General features: G+C 38.0%; 1 protein-coding gene across 1 annotated transcript in view; it reads left to right on the top strand.

Moving 5' to 3' along the window:
• Positions 1-23,785, top strand: part of NDFIP2 (Nedd4 family interacting protein 2) — a 54,605-nt gene extending 30,820 nt beyond the window's left edge. The window contains exons 2-8 of the mRNA XM_004577410.3: positions 2,191-2,356; positions 7,883-8,016; positions 9,826-9,919; positions 14,152-14,276; positions 18,746-18,812; positions 21,533-21,638; positions 23,505-23,785. Coding sequence (XP_004577467.2) covers positions 2,191-2,356; positions 7,883-8,016; positions 9,826-9,919; positions 14,152-14,276; positions 18,746-18,812; positions 21,533-21,636 — 690 coding nt within the window. The 3' untranslated portion in view covers positions 21,637-21,638; positions 23,505-23,785. The remainder of the gene's footprint in view (positions 1-2,190; positions 2,357-7,882; positions 8,017-9,825; positions 9,920-14,151; positions 14,277-18,745; positions 18,813-21,532; positions 21,639-23,504) is intronic.
• The last annotated feature ends 267 nt before the right edge of the window (positions 23,786-24,052 follow it).

The raw sequence follows: 24,052 nt of genomic DNA, 5'->3' as shown, positions 1-24,052 counted from the left end.
ACTTTTGTTTCACTTGGCTCATCTAATGTTTTTACCTCTAAGTGTAGTCAGTAAAAGATGACTGAGTGAGAGCTGTCTCCGGGTACCATGGAGTGAGGAAGCAGAGGAGGTGCGGTGTAATATGGGTCCACTCTATTGCTGGCCAAGAGGGTAATCACTTAGTGCAAGTAAATATAAAGCCCATGCAAAGTTCACGATATGATTGTGCTTATAATCCAATTTCTGTGAATTTCCTTCTTATCTAAATCTTGACTCCATTATGTCTGAGGAGTTATTTTAGTCACTTTGGAAGTTATTTTTGTTTGTGATAGTTTTGCTAAAAGCTGTAATGCATTAACTCAAAAAAATGTTTGCAGGCATGATCACTTAACCAAAATACACAAATAGTAATATTGTAGATTGACCTAACATTTGACTTTGCCTATATAATTTTTATTTTTTACAGATGAGTAGTAATTGGCTGCTTATTGGATTGAGAGAGGGTGCCGCGTTATATCTGTTTTGTGTTCATGACATAATATCTACTAAATAAGAAGGAAAAAGGGGGAAATTGGTCTATTGTCTTGTGTGTTGTTAAATTCCATTACTTGGATTTGCTTATTTATTTATTTTTAAAGATTTATTTATTTTTATTATAAAGTCAGATATACAGAGAGGAGGAGAGACAGAGAAGAAGATCTTCCGTTCAATGATTCACTCCCCAAGTGAGCGCAACGGCTGGTGCTGTACTGATCCCGAGCCAGGAACCAGGAACTTCTTCCAGGTCTCCCACGCGGGTTGCAGGATCTCAAGGCTTTGGACTGACCTCGACTGCTTTCCCAACCCAAAAAGCAGGGAGCTGGATGGGAAGTGGAACTGCCGGGATTAGAACCGGTGCCCATATGGGATTCTGGCGCGTTAAAGGCGAGGACTTTAGCTGCTAGGCCACTGCGCTGGGGCCCTTGCTTATTTATTTTTAAGATTTATTTATTTATTTGAAAGTACAAGTTACAGAAGAGATAGATTGTCTATCTGCTGGGTTGATTACCCAAATGACTGCAATGGCCAGGCCGAGGCCAGGCTGAAGCCAGGAGCTGGAACTCCATCCAGGCCTCCTACGTGGTGGCAGAAGCCCAAATACTCACTCTGAGAAAAGTAGAACTGCTTGGACTGGCGTTTTGACTCAGCTGGCTAATCCTCCACTGCCAAGTGCTGCATCCCAAATGGGTGCAATCAATCAATCAATCGATCAATTTTTTGAAAAGCAGAACTTTTAATAATGTAGCAATGCTATCTCTATGATTGATTGTAGTATAACTAGGAATGGAAAAAAAGATAAAGTGTTAGCAGTGTTTTTACATTCTAAAATGTGACATGCTTTAGATTTTCCAGTGAACCAAAGAATAAATTACAAAGCAAAATGAATCAATATTGTATGGAGAATTGTAAAAAATATTGGTTATAACACCAGATTTATGGTGATCTAAGTGTTAACATTATATGAAATATATTATCATTTAACTCATTTAATCCTTACAAGTCTGTGAAATACTGTTTGTTTTTATTTTTTTTAATCTTCAATTAAAAGAGACTTAAAGTAACTTGTAAAATACTGTAGTGTCTAAGAGTGGCGTGGGCTGAGCCTCTGCTTTGAATGCTGGCACCCACGAACACGCAAGTTCAGGTCTTAGCTGCTCTGCCTCCTGTCCAGCTCCCTGCTAATGCCTGTGGAAAGCAGTGATGGCCCAGGGGGTTAGCTCTTGTGGGGGGCTTGGATGAAGCTGCTGTCTCCTGGTTTCTGCCTGACTCACCTCTGGCTGTTTTGGCCATCTGGGGAGTGAGCCAGTGAATGAAGATTTTACTACTCTCTTTTCTCTCTCTGTCTCTCCCTTCTGTACGTCTTTAAAGTAAGTAATAAATCTTTTAAGAATTTTTTTTGTTTTTCTATGCAATGTATATATAATATTGAAATGGGAGTTACTTAATATGTACTGTAGGCTTACGTGGATTTGAGTCTTTTGAATCGCAATTTGCTTCATGGATTAAACTTGATCTTTACTGTAAAGAAACTAAAAATTGTGGACTTTTTGATGACTTATTTTTAGATCTTTTTACTTTGCGTTTGGTTCAAAAGTGATCTGTTGTTTAAAATCATCTTTAAAAATATAATTAAAAAATATTTAGTCGCATTACGTTGTTTTCTTTTTTCAGCTGCACAATGAAGAAGATAATTCAGAAGCATCGGCCGTAGAACAGCCATCCACTTCCAGTTCAACAGCACAGGACATGCAGACAGCTGCCTCAGCACCAGCACCTGAAACGGAGTCTTCTCCTCCACCCTACAGTAGTATTACTGTGGAAGTACCTACAACTTCTGGTATGAAACAGCTACCAATGTTTTCAATTACTCATTTTTGTGGGGAAGGGAGTATGGCATACTAAAGTTACCAAGTTTATTAATGAACTTCTAAACATGTACACACAGATGCATATACATATATGTATATATACAGGTATATAGATATACACAAATATGTGTAGAACTTACTGTCGAAACAAGGTGTGAATGGGAAGGTGGTGAGAACAAGTGCAGAGCAGTAATTTTTACTTCCTACTGTTCAGCTGATCTGTTCAGGTAATTCCAGAGGAGCAGTCTTACTGTTTCTCCGGCTACAATTTGCATTTTCCTAGTAGTGTTCAGTTAGTCGTGAGGATGACTTTTGTACACCATTATGGTTTTATATATTATTTGGTTTATATCATGGTATGATTTTATAAACTACCGTAACTTCTCTAAGTAGAGTAATAGTTTCTAAATAAATCAGTAATAATTTCTCCAAGTATTTTGTGTACTTATCATGAAGCGTTTGTTTTTTTAAAAGTTACTTAAATATATCTTAATGGTAAAAGTCGTTTGCTCAAATATTTTGTCTTCTTCATTTCTCTGTTAATGTTGTGTACTTTTCTGACTTAGCCAACTTTTTCTGGTTACCGTTTTTGTGTCTAATATGTTAAAAGAAGCAACACTTCTTCCACCAAACACTTTTTAATCCACTTTCTGAAGATCATCTTCATGAAAGTGTGGTTCCATGTGATGGATAGACAAAGCTTAGAGATCGAGTGCTAAATAGAAGAGTAACAGCTGCTAAGGGTCCCGTGCGGAGTGGGTGACTGCAGAGGAAACAGGGAGATGGAAACATTTCACTGTACATAAAATGTGGAAGAGCAAAGGATTAGTAAATATTAAAAACAAAGCGATTTAAGAAAATTAAATGTATACTTGTTTTATTCGTACATGCTGTTTATTTAATCAGTATCATAGTTCACTACCGTTTCATGCACAAATTTAATATTGATTTCCATCAATTTTATATCCTTTTAGCTGGAAGATTTTACAGCTGTTTTTGTGCTTGTTAAAAATTCATTATGCACTAAATTTTTTTAAATATTTACAAGTTTGTACAATGTTGTAAAATGATTTTGTACCCCAAATTTAAAAAATGAACCTGATGAATTGTTTTCTTGGTTATTTTTGTACCTGAATAATGAAAAATGCTAGGTTTCTTAAAAAAAATATTTATTTTTATTGAAAAGATAGATTTATGGAGATAAGGATAGACAGAAATATCTTCCGTCCGCTGGTTCCCTCCCTAAGTGGCTGCAATAGCTAGAGCTGAGCCAATGCGGAGCCAGGAGCCAGGAAATTCCTAAAGGTCTCCCATGTGGGTGCAGGGTCCCAAGGCTTTGGGCTGTCTTTGACTGTTTTCCCAGGCCAAAAAGCAGGGAGCTGGATGGGAAGTGGAGCAGCCAGGACATGAACTAGCACCCATATGGGATCCCAGCTGAGGGAAGGCAAGGATTTAGCCACTAGGCTATTGCACCAGGTCTAAAAGATTTATTGAGGCTGCTATAGCTATTTCTGTGTAACAGTCAGCTCCACATTTAATGGCGTGAAATAGCAATTATTTGTTGCCGATTTTCATGGTTCTGGCAGTATTCTGGCCTGTGCTCCCCCAGAGTTTCTTGTGATTGTCTCTGACGATGGCTCAGGTTGACAATACTGCAAAGGCTTTCTTTTTTTGTGTTTGTGATTGATGTTGGTGTCTACTAAAACTTCTTGTGGCCAGTGATTCTTCACTGAATAGTGCCTGGGTTCTAAGAAACATTTTACAAAGCTAAATAGAATGTATTTCACCTGTTACCATGTTGCTTTAGAAGTCATAGAGTGTCACTTTTGCTAGGTTTGATTTGTTAGAAGTGAGTCATGGACTTTAGTCCTTATTCAAGAAGAAAGGAATTCATTTCTGTTTTCTTGGTAAGAAGTTTCCAAGCATTTATACAACTTTAAAAGAACCACAATTGCCTACTTCCTTTCTCGTCTGGCTGTCAAACCTCATTCTACAGCTTTTCCTCTTTGAAGAAATGACTCTAGTAAGAGTCATCTGTTCTGGTAATTGATATAAAAGTACACGATTTTTCTCCTTTAATTATTGGTGCAAAGAAATGTAATTGTTAGAGTTCTTTTTTCTGTTTTTATTTTTTAAAAATACATTTATTTTTATTGGAAAGGCAGAATTACAGAGAGAGAAGGAAAGACACAGAGAGAGATCTCCATTTTCTGGATCACCCCTAAATGGACATAATGGCCAGTTGGGTTGGTCTGAAACTGGGAGCCAAGAGCTTCGTCTAGGTTTCCATCTGCGTGCAGGGATCCAAGGTCCTGGGCCATCATGCACTGCTTTTTCAGGCTATAAGCAGAGAACTGAGTCAGAAATCGAGCAACTGGGACTTGAACTGGAACCCATAAGAGTTGTCAGCCCTACAGGCAGGATTAACTTACTATATCACAGTGCAGGCCCCACTATGCTTTATTTTTTAAAGATTAACTTATTCATTTGAAGGGAAGAGTTATATAGAGAGAGGAAGTGACAGGGACATCTTCTATTTTATAGATCATTCCCCAAATGGTCACAATGGCCAGGGGCTGTGGGCTTCTGAGTTTGCCTGGTGAGCGCAGGGGTCTAGGTTCTTGGGCCATCCTTTGTTGCTTTCCCAGGTGCTTCGGCAGGGAGCTGGATCAGGAACAGAACAGCTGGGACACGAATTGATACCCATAACAGGATATGGGATGCCAGCATCGCAGGTAGTGTGGGTTAATCCCCTATGTCACATGCTGGCTCCACTACTAGATTAAAAAAAAAATGCATTGCTATATTCTGGAAGAAATTGTCATGTTATACTTTTCATTGTTTCTGGATTTGGATTTGTTAATGTTTAACTTAATTTTTTTGCAGCTTGTATGGGATGTGTAACTTATGTACTTTTTGGTGGTTATTCAGCAAGGTGAATTGAATTGAAAAGTTTTTCTTTTTTTTTTTTTTGATCTGGGTCAATATTGATAAGCATATGATTTTTAAGGGTTATGTAAATTTCAACTGTAAAATCATTTGAGTCTGGACTTAGATATTTATTCAGTTACTCTAGTCTCTAAAATACTGGTTATTTCTAACTTTTTGCATGTTGTGCCAAAGGTCATTCATAACTTTGAGTATAAGAGCGAAGTTAGTTCTAGAGTTTTGGATGCCTTCTAAACTGTAGATATTCCTCTTTAGATTTTTGAAAAGTTTTTTTTTTGTGTTTTAAGCATGGGCTGTGCTAGTTTTCTTCAGAGATTATATTTGCACCTGGGTCAGGGCGTGGCCAGTTACACGGTTCTCTAGAATGAACTTCCATTTTGTCCCACAGCAGTGGAGAATAGTCTTGTTGGATCAGTTTTTAAATTTTATTTTATTTTACTGGAAAGTAAGACATACAGAGAGGAGGAGAAACAGAGAAGAAGATCCTCTGTCTGTGGATTCACCCCACACGTGGCCACAACAACCGGAGCTGTGCCGATCCGAAGCCAGGAACCAGGAACCTCCTCCAGGTCTCCCACGCGGGTGCAGGGTCCCGAGGCTTTGGGCCGTCCTCGACTGCTTTCCCAGGCCACAGGCAGGGAGCTGGATGGGAAGTGGGGCTGCTGGGATTAGGACTGGTGCCCGTGTGGGATCCTGGTGCATACAAGGCAAGGACTTTCGGCACTAGGCTACTGTGCCAGGCCGTTAGATCAGTTTTATGCGTGGGAAAGTAGAGCTTTGTGTTGCTTAGTAATTTGCTTGAGGTCGCACACCTCTGAGAAAACTTAGTGTTGGCACTCCCCAGACTATGTCCTCTGGGTAAGAAATCCTCTGGTAGAAGAATGGGTATAATAAAAGGTGAAATTTAAAGTTGTAATTCGGTTTTCCAAGTCTTATCTCTTAGTAATGGAGATTTTTTTTTCAACTGAAATGTTAAATTTTTTGTAAAGTTTATGTATTTTAATATAGAAAACACATCTCAGGTAGTGTTATAATTCCAGTTTTAAACATTTACGATTTTAATGTTGTTGCTGTACAGTTCATAACCATTGTCTTCACTTATATTTTCCTTTTCTAGTCTTAGAACTAGATGTTTATTTACTTGACTGTTTAGCGTGTTTTTGTTTCCTGATAATAAGTATTTCTGAGTATTTAATATTCTTATGTTTTCTGGTAGATACATCTCATATTCTGTGTTACACTGCTAAAATACTTGTTAGATTGAAAATGATCTCATTTTAGATTCTTTATTCTTATTGATGGCATTGAAATTATTTAAAAGCCTACACTTGAGAAAATACAACAGGTAAAATAATTACTGGAGTAAAGTATGTCATGTTGTAAATGCAAGAAATTCTGATGGAAAACATTAAAAGTGGTATAAAAATATAAAAATATTGTCATTGCAATACAGAAAATTGGATAATTAATGCCGAAGTTGTGCTATATGTATATTACTTTTAGAACCCACCCTGTTTTTTTTTATGTCAGTGACTGGTAAAAGTCTAATCAGTTGATTGGCACTTTTCATTTTATTTATACTACTTGCACTGGAAATAAGTGATACAGTTTTATTTTTAAAACATATCGATCTGGGGCAAGCATTCTGGTACAGTGCTTTAAGGAGCTGTTGGGACATTGGTGTCCCTTGCCGGGGTGTGTCCAAGTCCCAGCTACTCTGCTTCTGATCCTCTTTCCTGATCAGGAATCCTGGGAGGAGACAGATGACGGCCCCAGCGCTGGGCCCAGCCACCCATGTGGAGACCTGGGTGTAATTCCTGGATCCTAGCTTTGGCTCGGCCCACGCCTGCTTGTTGTGGCCATTTGGGGAAATGAACAAGGATGTGGGAAATCACTTTGTCTCTGTCGCTGTGCCTTTGAGGTAGATGAAAACAAGTCCTTGTCTTTTTTTAAAGTTAGGGCAGTTGCTAAAGTCAGTATGTGAGTGAACAGTCACCCGTTTGTGTTATCAGAGGAAAGTATTTGGACTTAGAAACTACTGAGGTTTGCCACTTATTGATTGGTTGGTACTGGGTAATTCACCTAATTTTTTTGAACCTGAAAGTTACAACATTAAAGTACATAGAAATAGTATTTGAAATGGCTAGTGCTGTACAAATGCTTGTTTCTTTGGGATAACGGATGAGTAAGTTGATTCTCTGTATTTACTAATAAACAGGGTGTAGGGGATGCTCATGTATTTTGAGATTCTTACCTGCCTTGTCTGACATTCCTTCTCAGTTCTGCCGTGAAATTCTTGTCTGAGGCTCAGCTATGATATTTATCGTTTTACCTTTATAATAAATATAGGACTAAAATAAGATATGTAATTCTAACAGAAATGTATAGCTTATAACACAAAACTACATTAGCAGTAACAACAGTCTTCAGTAGTGTACTGTAAATTATTAAATTATGATAATGGCAATAAAATAAACAGTTATGTTAATGACTATAAAATGACTTTGTTTTTAATGGTTATGTTTTTGCCATGTTTTCTTCTTCAGACACAGATGTTTACAGTGAGTATTACCCCGTGCCGCCTCCCTACAGTGTTGCTACCTCTCTTCCTACGTACGACGAAGCGGAGAAGGCGAAGGCTGCCGCGATGGCCGCTGCTGCGGCAGAAACAGCTCAGAGAGTAAGGAAAAACTTCTGTGTGGTTGCTACGTGCATTTGATAATGTTGAAGGTGGCTCTCTGTGTAGAGGGGGATGTGTAGTTTCTTCAGAATGTTTTCTAACACTTGCGTGTGTCATCCGTGGTGAAACTGGCCCTCTCCCAGTTACATCCACCCTCTTCACTTCTGGAGCTCATCGTTTCTGTTGATCTCTTCGTCCTGTCTCAGCTTGTCATCGTCTGAGACCTGATTTTGCCAATACATTTGTCACTTCCTACATTTTCATTTCAGATACCTCATGTACCAGCTTCATCCTTTTAAACTCGCTCTGTTTGGAAGCACCCCAACAGTTCTCTTCTTCTACCTGAATCTCAAGCCAGTTCACCTGCTCACTGTCATGTATTTTATTTTGCCTTTTATGTAGGTTGGTTTCCATGGTCTGTCCATGAGTCATCTGTTTTTCTGTTCATGTTTTGTATATTAGCATGGCTAGTTTAGTGACTCCGTGAAAAACTCCGAAGTAGGCTAAAAAGCAGAGAAATACAAGTAATGGGGCTTTAGATTTATTTTTCATAGCTTTTTTTTCTCTGCTTTTGCCATAGCCCACCCTAGAGTTTTAGATTAGTGATCAAGAGTCTCTCCTGTCCTTTCTGCCTCACCTCACTGATGAACAGAGCACGCCACTGTCATGGAGAGTGGCCGTCTTGGTAGTGTGGAATCAGCCCTGTGACAGGTGGCAATGGATGCTGCAGTGTGGCTGCAGGCAAGGCTGGGCTTTGTTCTTCTTTTCCTTCTGCACATTTCAGTGATGCCTGCTCAGTCCAGAGTCATCCCATGTTGTTCAGGAAAAAGACATTAAAAAAAAAAAAGACCTCATGCAGGAAAGTCAGAATTAGATGAGGAACTTAGGGCGAGGGAAGTGCTTCCATGCGTGGCTTTGTGTTCTCGCAGCGGGGAGAGCTGACCATGTTCCACCAGCTGCAGGGCTTCCCACGCCTGCTTTTTCACTTCGCCTTTAACACACAGCAATGACGATACCTTGTTACAAAGTGCTGTAAGAACCTTGATTACGAAGTTTTAAGTAAAGATGGTAAATTCCATTCTTACTTTTTATACATTTTTCCTCTTAGAAGGAAAAAATGTTTTTCTTTCTTTCCTTCCTTTCTTTCCTTCCTTTCTAGATATATTTACTTACTTAAAGACAGAGTTACAGAGACAAGGCAGGAGTGAAGAAGAGACAGGTCTTTCACTTGCTGGCTCACACCCCAAGTGGCTACACTGGTCAGGTCTGGACCAGGCTGAAACAAGGGCCCACAAGCTTCATCCATGTCTCCCATGTGGGCACAGGGGCTCAAGGGCTTCACTTTTCTTAGGCCATTAGTAGGGAGCTGGGTTGGAGGTAGAGCAACTGGGACATTACCTGGCACTCATATGGGATGCTAGCATTGGCAGCAGCAACTTTCCCTGCTAGGCTGTGTTAGTGGTCCCCCAAGTAACTTTGTTAAGACAGAGGGGGAGGACAGATCTACAAGAGGGGGATTTCTGTCAAAAATCACTTGAATTGGACCTGGTTCAGTAGCCTAGTGGCTAAAGTCCTTGCCTCACACACTTTGGGATCTCATATGGGCTCCGATTCATGTTCCGGCGGTGCCACCATCCAGCTCCCTGCCTGTAATAAATAAATCTTTAAAAAATATATACAATTTTATTTTTATTGCGAATAGTTTGTTATTTACAAATAAATTTAATATTGATTGTTTTATTCTTATTCTTAAATTTCACATAAAAAAATTATATTACTGAGCTCTTGCAATGTTTGTGTGTCTGACAGATTCAGGAGGAGGAATGCCCACCAAGAGATGACTTCAGTGATGCCGACCAGCTCAGGGTGGGCAATGACGGCATCTTCATGCTGGCGTTTTTCAGTAAGTGAGCTTTTCAAGCTATTTTTCTTTCTTTGGTGATAAATTGGCTCTGTGGGCTTAAAGTAATATATAATAGAGCAGATATTGTTAATGCCTATCTTGTTTGAAATCTAAATTTTACTGATAGCTGGATAATTATGCATTCCAGCCGTTACAGCAGGTGCTGACTGCGGTGACTTCTGAACAGGGTACAGGCATGTGTGGCGAAGCCGAGTCAGGGCCTGTTAGAGAACTCCTGGACGCTGACGTCCACTCAGCGCGTAGGAGTCGAGAGAATGAAACTGTCCATTTTGCTTTGTGAGATGGCAGATTTTGAGTGTCTTTAAGCCAAAATAAAGGATAGGGAAAAAGAGTATTCTGGGCAACTGGGACCGTGTCACACACATGAAGGCATGAAAGTGTAAATCTTAGCTGATTGGTTACATGATCAGAAACTTCAGTATTGTATTCAGCAACTTGTAGAATTCTTAGTATTTAGCTTACAAAGTAGAGTAAGCTCTGAGTCATTGTCTCCATGAGTTCAGTTGCTAACACCCAGAGAAGTCATTAAATATTATTCAGGTGTTTACTAAACTAAGTTCCTGAACTTAAGAAAACATTAGACTGTAGATAACTAATTTCCATTTACTTGGGTAAATGGTCAAGCTTTCCTACTAAGTTGAATGGAATATTCATTTAATTCATTTTTAAACTCTGTTTTATCTGGTGGTAACACTGAAGTAGTTTACTAATTCAAGTGCCACATTAAGTATTCAGTCTAGCGAAGTTATGTATCCCACTGTGGAGTAGCCAGGTTCAGTATCTGACTGGCGCTCCTGTCTCCAGCTTCCTGCTGATGCAGACCCTGGGAGTCAGCAGGGGTGGCTCAAGGAACGGGGCTCTGGCCACCCATGTGGGTATGGGACAAAGTTGGAAGCTCCAGCACAGTCGGGCTAGGCCATGGTGGGCATCTGGGGGAAAGCCTCGGTTTGCACACTCCTGAGTGGCTCCAGCTCTCTGAGCAGTGGAGAGTGTGAGCGAGAAGGAAGGAGCGCGTGAACTAAGAACTGAAGGGCCACATTCCGTTTAAAACTTACACAGTGCATCCCGGGGCACTAAGTTGCTTTTGAGTCGAAAGGCTCCGTTGTGAGATGATGTCTTGCTTCCTGTTTCCATCTGCTGCAGAGCAGAAGTGGAGCTGGGGCGAAGGGTGGGTACGCAGGTTGGCAGCTAGCTAATGCGTGCAGTGCTTAAATCTTAGCTCGGTTAAAACTTCTACCTGAATATTTCGGTGTGATGCAAAAGAAAGGAGTTCTGGTTATAATTGGCTGCTGTGGAACTAGTGAACCTTAGTTTTTAATCCTAATTCTAGTTTACTAGATGATCCTTTACATGAACTAACTTTCCACATAACTTTGTTTAAAAAAAACAGCTAATCAATAATTCCTTTAATGGATGTTTCTTCTAAAAGAACCCAGGTTTATTGTATTACTTTTAATAAAAATGTCTTTCCTAGGAATAAAAACCTTATTTGACGCCATCTAATTATTTGACTTAGCTTGGTTCTGATTTCTGCATTTCTTTATTTCATTTAATTCCCCCATTGTCTTCCTTTGTATTTTTAGATTTTAAAAGATTTAACTTATATACATGTTATATAGTCATGGTAACTTAGACACACTGGGTGATTTTATTTTTGGCCAATTATGGTATATTGTTTAATAAATTTGATATATTTTACTAAATTTGTACTGCATTGCTTTTACATCTCATATTTAATTCTCTTAAACCTCTCCTAATTAATCCTCTGCATTATATAGACATCTATAAGTATTTCACCAGTATTATAAGAATACAGTTATATTTTCTTTCTTTATTTCCTGATACATTTTCTCTGATAAGACTGTAAGCCTAGAGCTTCTTTCTTTTGATAAGCCTGGATGTACTTGCAGCTACTGCCACCTAGTGGCTATATTTCAAATTGCAATTCATTGTTTTTTCCCCAAGGTTCTTAAATTTATACAGCAGCTGCTGTTCAAGAAAAAGGGGATTGTGCTGGAAATAGATTTCTGGAATGTATTTTGTAACTTAAGCGTTTTAGGTTATATAATATGTACAAATAAGAAAATGCCATTGAATTTTTGTTTTAATGTTTTTATTGTTTAATTGTTTCCAATGGCTGTTTTAGTCATACCTCAAATAACTTTAATTTTACACTTACATTGGATAAAATAAGTGTATACTCTTGTTTAGAAATTATAGAAGTGTGTGTATCCCTGGCAGTATTTTCACTTCTCATAATTTTTTAAAGTTACTGCTGCAAGATGTCTCCCTACATGCCTAACTTGCTTATCTTGGATTTTATTCTTAAGGTATTTTCTAAGAGAATGAAATACAGTCTGTTCATTTACTCACTTATTCACTATAAGTTAAAATTTGATTCACTGGATAATTGACAATCTATGAAATGAGTTTGAACTCCAGTAGTTTGAAATGTAATAAATTTGGAGGGGTTGGTGCTGTGGCATAGCTGGTAAAGCTACCATCTGCAGAACTGGCATATCATATGGATGCCAGTTCGAGTCCTAGTTGCTCCACTTCTGATCCAGCTCCCTACTAATGCACACGGGAAAGCAGCAGAGGATGGCTCAAGTGCTTGGGACTCTGCACCCATAAGGGAGACCTGGAAGAAGTTCCTGGCACTTGGCTTCGGCCGGGCACAACTCTGGCCACCTTGGCCATTTGGGGAGTAAATCAGTGAATGGAAGATCTCTCTGCTTCTCTTTCTTCCTTTCCATAACTCTGCCTTTTAAATAAATGAAAAAATTTTTCATAAAAATAAAATGTCATAGACTGCTTGGAGTAGAGGTTTAGCCATTTGTATGATGTGAGGATTTTCCTGTGATTACACTGTTGTAATTAATCACATGAATTATTTTCATTTTAGACCTGAGGGAAACAAAACTTAATCTTATAGCTTTAAGATGAATTATAAGAATGTTTTGAAGTGTGAAGTCTGGTTTCTAAGAAGTTGACAGGGTGTCTTCCAAAGTGGCTGTAATTGCATGTCCCCAAGCAAAGAATGAGAGAGTTCTTGCTCTTTATCGTGTTAGTAGTTTGTATTAGCACTCGTCTGTATTTTTAGACATTCAGATGTGTGATGGTATCTCACTGTGGTTTTAATTTGCACTTGTACAATGATTATGTTGATCAGTTTTTATTTATTTTACTTTTTAAAAATATTTATTTATTTTTATTGTAAAGTCAGATATACAGAGAGGAGGAGAGACAGAGAGGATGATCTTCCGTCCTCCGACGATTCGCTCCCCAAGTGACTGCGATGGCCGGGGCCGTGCCAGTCCAAAGCCAGGAGCCAGGAACTTCCTCCAGGTCTCCCAATGCGGGTGCAGGGTCCCAAGGCTTTGGGCTGTCCTCGACTGCTTTCCCAGGCCACAAGCAGGGAGCTGGATGGGAAGTGGAGCTGCTGGGATTAGAACCGGCACCCATATGGGATCCCTGTGCGTTCAAGGCAAGGACTTTAGCCATTAGGCCACCATGCTGGGCCCCATTTTTTATTTTCTTAAAAAAGGTTTATTTATTTGAAAGGCAGATAGAGAGAGAGAAGGAAAAGATGAGAGGGAGAGGTCTTCCGCCCACTGGGTCACTCTGCAGGTGACCCAAAACCTTGGGACCTTGCCTCCTCATGCAAGACCCCAAAGAAGCTCCTGGATTCAGATTGCCTGAGCTCCAGCTGTTGCGGCCATTTGGGAAGTGAACCATGGAATGGAAGATCTTTCCGTCTCTCCTGTCCGTAAATCTGGTCTGCCTTTCCAATCAAAAAAAAAAAAACTTTAAAAAGAAGACTTTGATAACTTGTTCTGTAAGTAATGTTTTAATATAGCTTTTGGATGAGGTTATGTACCGCAGTTGAATCTGAAGAGGAATATTCCTTAAGAAGCCCATAAGATGTTTGTGGAGTACTAGATTTTACTTTTATATTTAAAGTGTTACTCTAAAAAGTCAGTTTTGTTGGCTAACACCGTATTTAGAGCTTTTTGGTGGATCCACGTGTGAACAGTTCTGTGGTCTGTTTTTTACTAGTTTAAAAATGCAGTTTGAGCCACCACAAAAACATTGAGGGATTGATTCCTGTTGACCAAACTGACAAGAAACCATGCTTACCTGTTTTTAATATTATGTCTGTGTTAATTTGTTTCTAAATTAAAGTTTTTAACTGTGTGTGTTGCTTTCAGTGGCGTTTATTTTCAACTGGCTTGGGTTTTGTTTATCCTTCTGCGTCACCAACACCATAGCCGGGCGGTACGGCGCTGTCTGTGGGTTCGGCCTTTCCCTGATTAAGTGGATCCTCATTGTCAGGGTGAGTGCTGGTGGCTACTGCCTCTGGGATGCAATGGTGTGAAATTGCCTGTGTGGGCTCATGACTGCACACTCTTCATCAATTCAAGGCCTCTGGAAAGTTGCTCACACTTTGTAAATGCTGTTATTCTGTAGTTAATAATTAAAATGCGTGAGTTGCAAAAATATTTTAGCATTGATTTAACGAACCAAATCCTGAGATTAGTAAAATTACAGATCTGTCAGATCCTCTTAAATACTTCAGTTTGAAAATGCCATCCATATTATTAAACTTATTAAGTACTATATACATATCTTCATTATTTTAATGTTTATTTTATAGCTTCCCAGGATTTCAGTAATATTATCAGCTCTTGTCTTAGGTCAGAGCAAATTACAGGTTGTGGTTATTAATCAGCTTATTCTTGTTTGGGACTTGTGGGACAAGTTTCTTCCAAGATGATTTAAAATCTGGCTCGTGTCTTCTGGCAGTTTTTGTTTTACTTTTTTTTTTTAAGGATTAAAAATTTATTTTTTAAAATTTGTATTTGTAAGGCTGCAATACAGAGAGGACAGAGACAAAGTAAGCCTCCATCTGCTGGTTCACTCGTCAAGTGGCTGCCAAGGACCAGGGCTAGACCACGTTGAAGCAGGACCCTGGAGCCTCCTGGGTCTCCGACGTGGGTGAAGGGGCCTAAGCTCTCGAGCCATCTTCCAGCTGCTTTCCCAGGCACATGAGCAGAGAGCGGATGGCGCGTCCACCTGGCCCCCTTATGGCGTTGCAGGCAGGGGCCTAGAACATGTGCCACAATGTCGGCCCCTGTTGTATTTCAGATGTCCGCCATTGCCATCACAGAATGTACAGAGATAAAGGCAGAATCAGCCCTTGGGTAAACCTCCAAAGAGTTTGCACCAGATCTGTCAATCCAGTCTTGGTTCTGATACTAATAGAATTAATGACTGTTAATTCAGATAGAATGTCTCATGTAAATCATATACCATAGAAAATTATTTGACAACTATTTCCAATTTTTTTGTTTGCTTATTTTTAGAGATTTATTTGAAAGAGTTACAGTAAGAAAGAAAGAGACAGGAAGATAATTTTCTATCTGCTGACTCACCCCTAAAATGGCCACAAATGCCAGGGCTGAGCCGTGTGGAAGCCAGGAGCCAGGGGCTTTATTCAGGTATCCCATGTGGATGCCTGGATCCAAGGGTTCGGACCCTCTTCTGTTGCTTTCCTAGGCTGTAGCAGGGAGCAGCCTGCAGGTGGAGCAGCGGGGCCTGAACCGACATCCGTATGGCATGTCTGCACAAGTGCTGTGTTAACTCCCTGTCACAACAGCAGCCCCCAGGACTATTTTCTTAATTCTGAAGTTTTATAAATTGCTCATATTGTTTTAGGTAGGTTAAGAAGTTAATTTATTAGATACAGCTGATTCCTTTAAGGCATTAGAGCCCTGTTCTCTCAGTAGAGCACCAGGTTGAAGCTGTAAACTTGCCTATTGATCAGTTCTGGTTAGTGTGAGAAGGTAGGGTAAGATAGGAACTCGGAATTGTGATGGAGGGGGGGGTGGGGTGGGAGGAATCACTGTTCTCCTAAACCTGTACCTGAAGGCTGTGGAACTTGTTCACTTGTATAAATAAAAAATTATGACTTGGACTTCATACAGTTTTGTGGGGTCAAGTTTAATCACCCAGACTGTTTAGTATCCCCTTAAGATAGCTTAATTGAGATTGGTATTAGGTTTAATGTGTATTAAGAATGGATAAAAGAGAAATAAAACCTTTGTATTTGATTTTAATAGCTGCCATTCACTGATGGTTTCCTTTGCTCTGTGCATAATTGGTTACAAATCCCTTTTAGCTCTGTTTCTCTGATGCCAAAGATGGTCCCACCATTTTTATTGATGATTAAAACAAAAATATAAAGAGTCTAAGTAGCATGGTTAGGGTCCCACAGCTTACATGTCCATATGGATCTGACTTGGCCTCAGTTCCATGCCTGGGCTCACTCTGTCCTGCCCGTTTCACTCTGCTTGAATTTTTATTCCAGTGCACCAGGCAGTAAACCCCTAGCCTTCAGTGTGGAGAACTTTTCTCCTACAAGCCTGGTGTTTCCTTTCATTAGACGGTAGGCAATTTGTAAGTCGCACTGCTGCTGCCCCCTGAGCCACCAGGAACCTCATATGCTGTGTACATATCTTGAGCCAGGATTCTGATATTACTTCTGTCTAAGGCCTTTGGTTTGCTAAAAAATACATAAAAAACTAGTATTCTGGTTGAAAGAAGACTTAAGTATAAAATATCACTGTCATATTACTAAGATAAAACCAGATAGATTGTTGATGTTGGCTAATTTATTTTCCAACATTTGATTCCTGCAAGCCTATGATTTTGATCACGACAGGTTTATTGGTTAAACAAACAAAAAGCAGCTTAGCTTAGCCCTATTATTTTAGTGTTGGGAAACATTTTTTATTTTTCCATAATGAATTCAAAAGCTTCTTTCTTTATCTTTTTTACTTGGTACATTTTTCTTTGATTTAAAGGTAAACTTAGTATCTCCTTCATTTAGGCCTAAATGAGAGAAGAGTTTAATGTTTTTGGAGAAGGATGACTCTGTTGTTGGTTTTCTTACATATACAGAAAGTAGAAACTGCACTGCCCTGACTCTTCTGTTTTATTTTTACAGCCTGTAGAAACTGAATACTTTTTCTAAATTTCCAGTTGTCAGTCGTTTGATTAAAAGCTAGAACAATACATTCCTACTTTATAGGTAGTATTTTGCAGCTCTTCAGGGTCTCCTTCACTGAACATAGTTTAGGGGCATAGAAATATGTGGGGTTTACCTATTAATAGTACTTCAAAGTTGTAAATCTTTAAAATTTCCTAACTCTTAAGCTGAGACTTTAGATTCTGATTTATGATTGAAGGCATTTCCTGAGAAAACACTTAAAATGTGTTTTTAAAAATTTAGATATTTATGCTTGATAATTTCCAAATGATGACATTCTTTAGTTTGTAAGCGTTTTTATTAGTACTAATACTTCAAGATTTTTTAAAAAGATTTATTTATTTGAAAATTAGTTGCAGAGAGAATGTGCTGGTTCATTCCCCAGATAGCCACAATGGCCACGGCCGCCACGTGAAAGCCAGGGTCAGGAGCTTCATCCAGGTCTCCCACGTGGGGAGAGGGGCCCCAATCCTTGGGCCCTCCTCCACTGCTTTTCCCCGTCACCAGCAGGAAGCCGGACCAGAAGTAGAACAACTGAGGTGCAAGCCGGGCTGAGCCAGCTGCCGCATGTGGGTGCCGGCAGTGCAGGCGGCATTTACACACCTGATGGCATTTACACAGTGTTGACCCCAGGAATTTTAAGCTTATATGGAAGCCAACCATTCCATGAAGTTGGAAGCCCTTTTAAAAATTTTGGATTTAAGGGCAAATGTTTGCCTGATAGAATCATTTTTAGCCAGTTTGGAAACTTAAAAACAGAACAGTTAAAATAAACTGATTTTTAGTAGTTTTGGAGTAGGTTATATTGAACATTTAAGCAGTTATTTGGGGACATTATTTAGGTACTAAAGAGTAATATGGAAAAAAGTAACTCAAGAAATGTCACTTGTTATAAAGCTTTGTAAAGCACTGAAGTCTAGTGTCTAGAGAATAATCTGGAGAGTACGCCCCTCTGGTGTTCGCAAATCCTGCCTCGCATCTGCCCGTTTCTGTTCCCACCTCACAGAGAATATAAAACTGTCTATCATGGCTACGAGCAGGAACTATGAGAATTCTTCAAGGTTCATTTAGCTGTTCTCATCTCACTGTTGGGAACTGAATGCTGGAGTGTTCAGTGTGAAAATTGAAAGATGGATTAGTTGGGGGTCTTTATGCGCCTAGTATTTTGGGTGGTGATTAACAGCAGGGGGTGTGCAGAAGGTCAAAGGCTCTTCTTTCTAGAGGCCAACAGAACATCCCCATGTGATCAGATTAGACTAATGTGGCCTTTGGTGTTGATCTCCAGCACAGCAGGTTGCTGTAGTTTGTTTGGGATGGTAGTTGTGGCTTTGGGAGATTGTGTGCAGAGAACTGACATTTGAACTCTTCAATAAGAAAATATCAGATTCAGATATGTAGTGCTTTTTTCTTATGTCTCAGATATTTTATATGTTTGTTTACTGTTTGCATAAGAAATGTTTAATATACAAGAATATTTCAAAAAGTTCATGGAAGAGTGGAATTTAAAAATGCTTATTTTTAACTTGTTTTGAAATGTTGGAATTGCTTTGAAATTGTGAACAGTGTTTAGCTACCCACATTTTCTGTGAACTTAGGAAGATCTTCCTTTTTTGCATATCATTAATTATATTTGTTTTTTCTTTTTGTGCTGTTGTCAAATGTTAAAATGTGAGTTGTCATTTTGAAATTGGGGTAACCTGTGATTTTCAAATTTAGGTTTCTAAATTAAGTTAATATTTGTTTTCATTCTATAGTTTTCTGATTATTTTACTGGATATTTCAATGGACAGTATTGGCTTTGGTGGATATTCCTTGTACTTGGTAAGTTTTTAAACTAATTTACATTTAGTTTAACTTTGATATTTCATAAAGTTGCAAGATAAATTGTTACAACTAATGTGTGAATAATTTTCCTACTATAAAATTCTTTTTCAAATACCTATTTCACTTTTCAAATAATCCTGTATATGACTCAGATTTTTTTATGTTAACTATATTTAAGCATTCAGTAGTTAATAAGTGCTGCAGATTTTGCAAATTCCAACATAATTAAGGAAAAATGCACGCAGAATTTTTTTATCTTGGCAAGTTTATGAGTAGCATGGCTTGGGTAAGTCATTCATTTTCTTATTTCTGGATCGCAAAATCGTTGTTGTTACTTTCGAAATGGGCCCTGCGTCAGTCATGAATCTCCCAGGCAGGGGAAGCAGCGTCATGCCTGAGAAGCACAGTGGCTCTGTTTAGTTGTATTCTTACAGAGTGTCTCCTTTTATTAATATTGATGAATCTTATGGATTTTCAACTTTTATTCTCTTGTGTTTTTCACTTTGGTGGCTTGATAATTAAGTTCACTTTAAAATCACTTTATCACTGTAGTTCACATTTCAAATGTAGTTAGTGACAGGAAGAAAATATTTTGTTTCTTCAAATATTTTGTTTCTTCAAATATTTTGTTTGATCACTTTTGTTTTTGAAGAAAATAATTGTGACTTGAAAATAATAGCATTTCAGTAGGTGGCAGTCTTCTCCTGGAGTTTTTACTGAGTCACCACACTGGATCTTTATGATCTTTTTGGAAACAATTTTTTTGTCATCATAATTTTGTTTGATAACTATAGTGAAATTGTTTTAGTGTTGTGATGTTGGGGGAGTCTGACTTGCGTAAGGTTAAGCCAGTTTCACCTCAGTTTTGTGTTCCCCACTAAATTTCTTACCTAAAAGTGCACAAGTTATAAAAGAAAGCACAGTAACTGAGTATATTTGCTTGTTAGAGGAACTTTAGGAAGGTAGCTGTTTAGCAGAGTGGTGCAAATCAGTCCCAGGTCCCTGTCAGAACTCTGCACAGCTGGCAATTGAGAATGGGAATATTTAACCACTTGTAAAAATATTGTTCTCACATACGCAAAAGATTATTGAGCGCATTTGTGAGTTGCTGAGAGAAACAGTAGCTGCATAGTGAAATGTTTTTCAGATATGAATTAGCTTGTTTCAGAAAATGCCTAAGCAGAACAACATGTGGTTAAAAACAGCAGCTAGATGGACAAAGGAAAGGATCTCACAAGTAATTTTGATTTGCATTTCTCAGAAAGGTTTCACATTTGGGTGATGGTCCCATGCTCTGAGCAGCATCTGTAAGGGAGGGGGCAGCATGGGCTTGGAGAGAGAGCACAAGTGTAGGGAGTAAGGATGGACTGGATTTGGCTGAAACGTATACCCCGTGCATGGAACTCATTGATTGTGTAGCTCAAAAATGCTCATTTTTTATGTGCTTTGATTACTGTCTTGGAGTTAGGGCACAACTTTATTTGGGGATTTTGTATTTTAAATTTTAAATTTACAGATTTTTCAAGGTAAAAAAAGTTGCATATACATGTATCTTCTGTTTTTGTTTTTGTACCTTTCTTCCACTACTCCCTGGTCATAAATTTCCTGGAGTTAATAATGTTTCCCTAAGAATGATGTAGTTAAATATTCAAAGCCTTGTAATAATAATAATAATGATATTTGTGTACTTCTAATATAATTCATCTGATGCTTTGAAGCATCCCATAGGCATTGTTTTTTAATTATTAAAGATATCTGTTAAATGGCTATCACTTTAAAGTATGATTTTACAAAGAAAAACCTGAACTAGACTGAAGATACATCCTAAACAAGAAGTCCTTAGAGTGACTGCTTCCCAAGTGTTCTTTCCTGACTCTTCTTACCTTAATTTTGTTATAGTTTAGCCTTTTATTCCTTGAAAATAATAGCTTATAATTAAAAATATGCACATAATCTGTATATTGTCAAATACTGATTTCAGTGATGACAGGCACTTGATGTTACTATATGGGCTTATTGGCTTTTCCCCACAGGATTAGTAATTGTATGTATATAATACTTTATGTAAGTAAATGTGTCTTAGTTTGCTCTGTAGTTGTACTGATTGAAAACTTTCCTGCCAAATGGAACTTGCTATGAGTTGAATTACTTAAAATTCCTGAGTAATTTTATTATTAAAAAATAAATGTATATTTTTATTTAATTCTGAATTTTCATTGTTGGATTTGCTTTGCATTAATTTTAATACATTTAAGCTTAACACATTGGAGGAATGGAGGTGGTGATAAAATTTTGTGGTTTTTTTCCTGTTAATTATGTATTGACAATAGGCTGCTGGACTCTCTGCCATTGTCCATGCCTGCAATGATGGACGTATGACTGTTTATGAAGAACTCTACTATAGTTATGATATAGGAGAAATCAGAGGGGGGGGACTTGGAATGGGGTTCAGGGAAATCCCAAGGCCTATGCAACTGTATCATAAATAATAATAATAATAAGATTGTAAACAGAATAGTCAGAATACACAAAAACAATTTTGTTGTTTCTTAATGATGGAGCTAACATTATAGAGTAATATTGTGGAATGAAAGGAATCTTGCAAATTAAAATCCTTAAAGCCAAAAGGAAAATGTTTATAATTGTCTGTGTTAAATTTCTCATGACTTATTTCTATGCAAGAATATAATGTATGTGTATTATTTCAACTTTCCCAGGCCTGCTTCTCTTCTTCAGAGGATTTGTTAATTATCTGAAAGTCAGAAACATGTCCGAAAGTATGGCAGCTGCCCAAAGAACAAGGTATTTCTTCCTATTATAGAGGTAAGAAATAGTAATGTATTAGTTTATTTCCTTATGTATTCAAATCTAGAAGTTACTTATCAAATGTTTAATGTGTACTCAAAATTTTTATTCAGCCTTCTAATCATGTTTTAGCTTTTAAATTTTAATTCTTATCTTTTTACCAGATTCATTGTAGTTTGTACAATTCTGTACTCGATCTTAGCCCAACAGCTGAGAACTGATGCATGCGGTTCTGAGAACATAATGATCCCCCGCCACGTCCCGCTCTCCTCCTTTTCTCCTCCTCCAGCGCCCAAATGGGATCCTGGCATGTTCAAGACAAGGACTGTAACCGCTAGGCTACCATACCGGGCCCTAAAACCTAGATGTTTTAAATTGAATGTGGAAAATCTTAATTTTTTAAATGCATTGGATCTTTTAATCAAACCTTTTAGCTAGAATTGTAGATGGACCACAGGGTATGTTTGATATGCCAATGGCATAACATTGAAGGCTCAAGAAGCAAAATGTACTAAGTATTTATACAGTAGGGATGGCCATTTTGCCTAAAACAATGTGAAATCTGTATAGACATCTGATGGCAAAACAAAAAGCAAATCTTTGTTTGAAAACTAGCTTGTCAAACAGTCATTTTGGAAACCAGGATCAGGGGATTGAAGTTGTGAAGAGAGCAGGAGTTCTGCTTTTGTTTTTTTTTTTTTAAGTTGTGTCAATTTAGATTTTAAAAATGGTGGTTACAGCTGGAATGAATGAGAGCATAAAGGATGTACGGAAGTTGTCTTCATGGTTATCAGTGAGCTCTTAGAGGCTTAATAGCCTTCATTTATTATACAGCTGGGTATTTCATTTTATTTATTGTGCAACCAGAAGTCACCAGTATTTTTTTAGTTGTTCTATTTTGTTTAATGTACAATGTAATTCATATCTATAAACAATTGAAACTTTTTAAAGTGTTTGAGTTCAAAAGCAGAAGGTCTGCTAAAATACTTAACTTCTGGACAAGGTATTTCAAATCTGTGCATTCTACTACTCCAGGTTTTGTACTGCTTAGTTTGATCTGTCTTCCTTGTATCTGTGTTGGTTGTGCAGACCTTTTTTTATTGTTATTACTCTTAAATGATACAGTAGAGTAGCTGTTTATCTGGAATTTGTATTGTGTTAGGCATTATAAATAACATAGATAGGATTTTTGAAATATATGGGAAAATGTGCCTAAATTATGCAAGTACTATGGTTTTACATAAAGGACTTGAACATGCTTAGATTTTGCTATCAGTTGGGTAGGAGGTGGTGTCCTGAAACCAATCTCTGAGGGCCTGGTCTGCGTATTTTATAGAATCTACACACATATACCTCTGTGTGTGTGTGTGTAGTATTTGTGAGATGTGGTTGCTTAAATCTTTTGAGTAACTTATGAGGTGTGCATAAGCCTGTATTTCTGCTGGAGTACAATGAATACAGATGTAATTCAGGGTCATATTGATGTTTTATTTCAAATAAAACTTCTGTACAGGTTCATTTCCACAGAACATGTTACATTTCCTTTTAACCAATAAAATGTCGTTGAAAAAAGTGGCGTGAGGAGTTTGACAGTGTTAACAGATAAAGGCAGAGTGGTTTCACTGATTTGAGCAGCATTGTAAGTCTGGCTGTCCTGTATGCATGTGGGGTGCTCTGAAGTATAACACTAAATGCTTTCTAGATGGACAGCTTTGCCAGAGCTTTAGAGTTTAGAATATATTCTCTGCGTACTACTTTGTGTTATTTATCAAAGGAACATTATGACCTTCATGTAATACTGCTATAAAATGGATTTGTATTATATAATGTTTGAAAGAAAGGCAGTTTAGTACATTTCAAGACTAATTCTTTTTTTATTCCTAGACTGCATCAATCCAACATTCCTTTCTTATGCCAATGTGAAATTTCAAGATCATCTGTAAATCTACAACTTTAATAGGATAGAAGACTACTAAAAGCAGAAGACAAATTAGTGAAGATAGAGCATCATAATTGAATGGCAGGTGGTTTATATTTAAAAGCCATTTTGTTCACTTTAAATATTTATATTTCTTTTGTTTTGCACATTTGCATATGTGCCCATTATAAAAGATTACATATACTTGAAAGAAACCATAAAGTTGTAGCAGTTAAGTCCAGATACATTTGTTCTGATGCGATGGAAAGAGTCGAGTGATTGACAGTCTTCCAGCATGTAATGCCACTGACTTCCGACCTGACGTTTAGGATAATAAAAATGAAGTTGTTAACCATGTCATTTGCTTTAGTTTCTGGCCTTTAGAAGCAGCTAGTAATTCTACACATGAGGCATTCTTTGTTATATATGAAGTTTATTGAAACCTGCAGTGCTGATTATTAGAAAGAATTTGTCAGATTTTTGAATATGATATTATTTGGGAAAACTTTCTGTA

This window comes from Ochotona princeps, chromosome 12 (genome assembly GCF_030435755.1).
Source record: "Ochotona princeps isolate mOchPri1 chromosome 12, mOchPri1.hap1, whole genome shotgun sequence".
NCBI lineage: Eukaryota > Metazoa > Chordata > Mammalia > Lagomorpha > Ochotonidae > Ochotona > Ochotona princeps.
The sequence above is the reverse complement of the archived record's forward strand: the minus strand, read 5'-3'. Positions and strand labels throughout refer to the sequence as shown.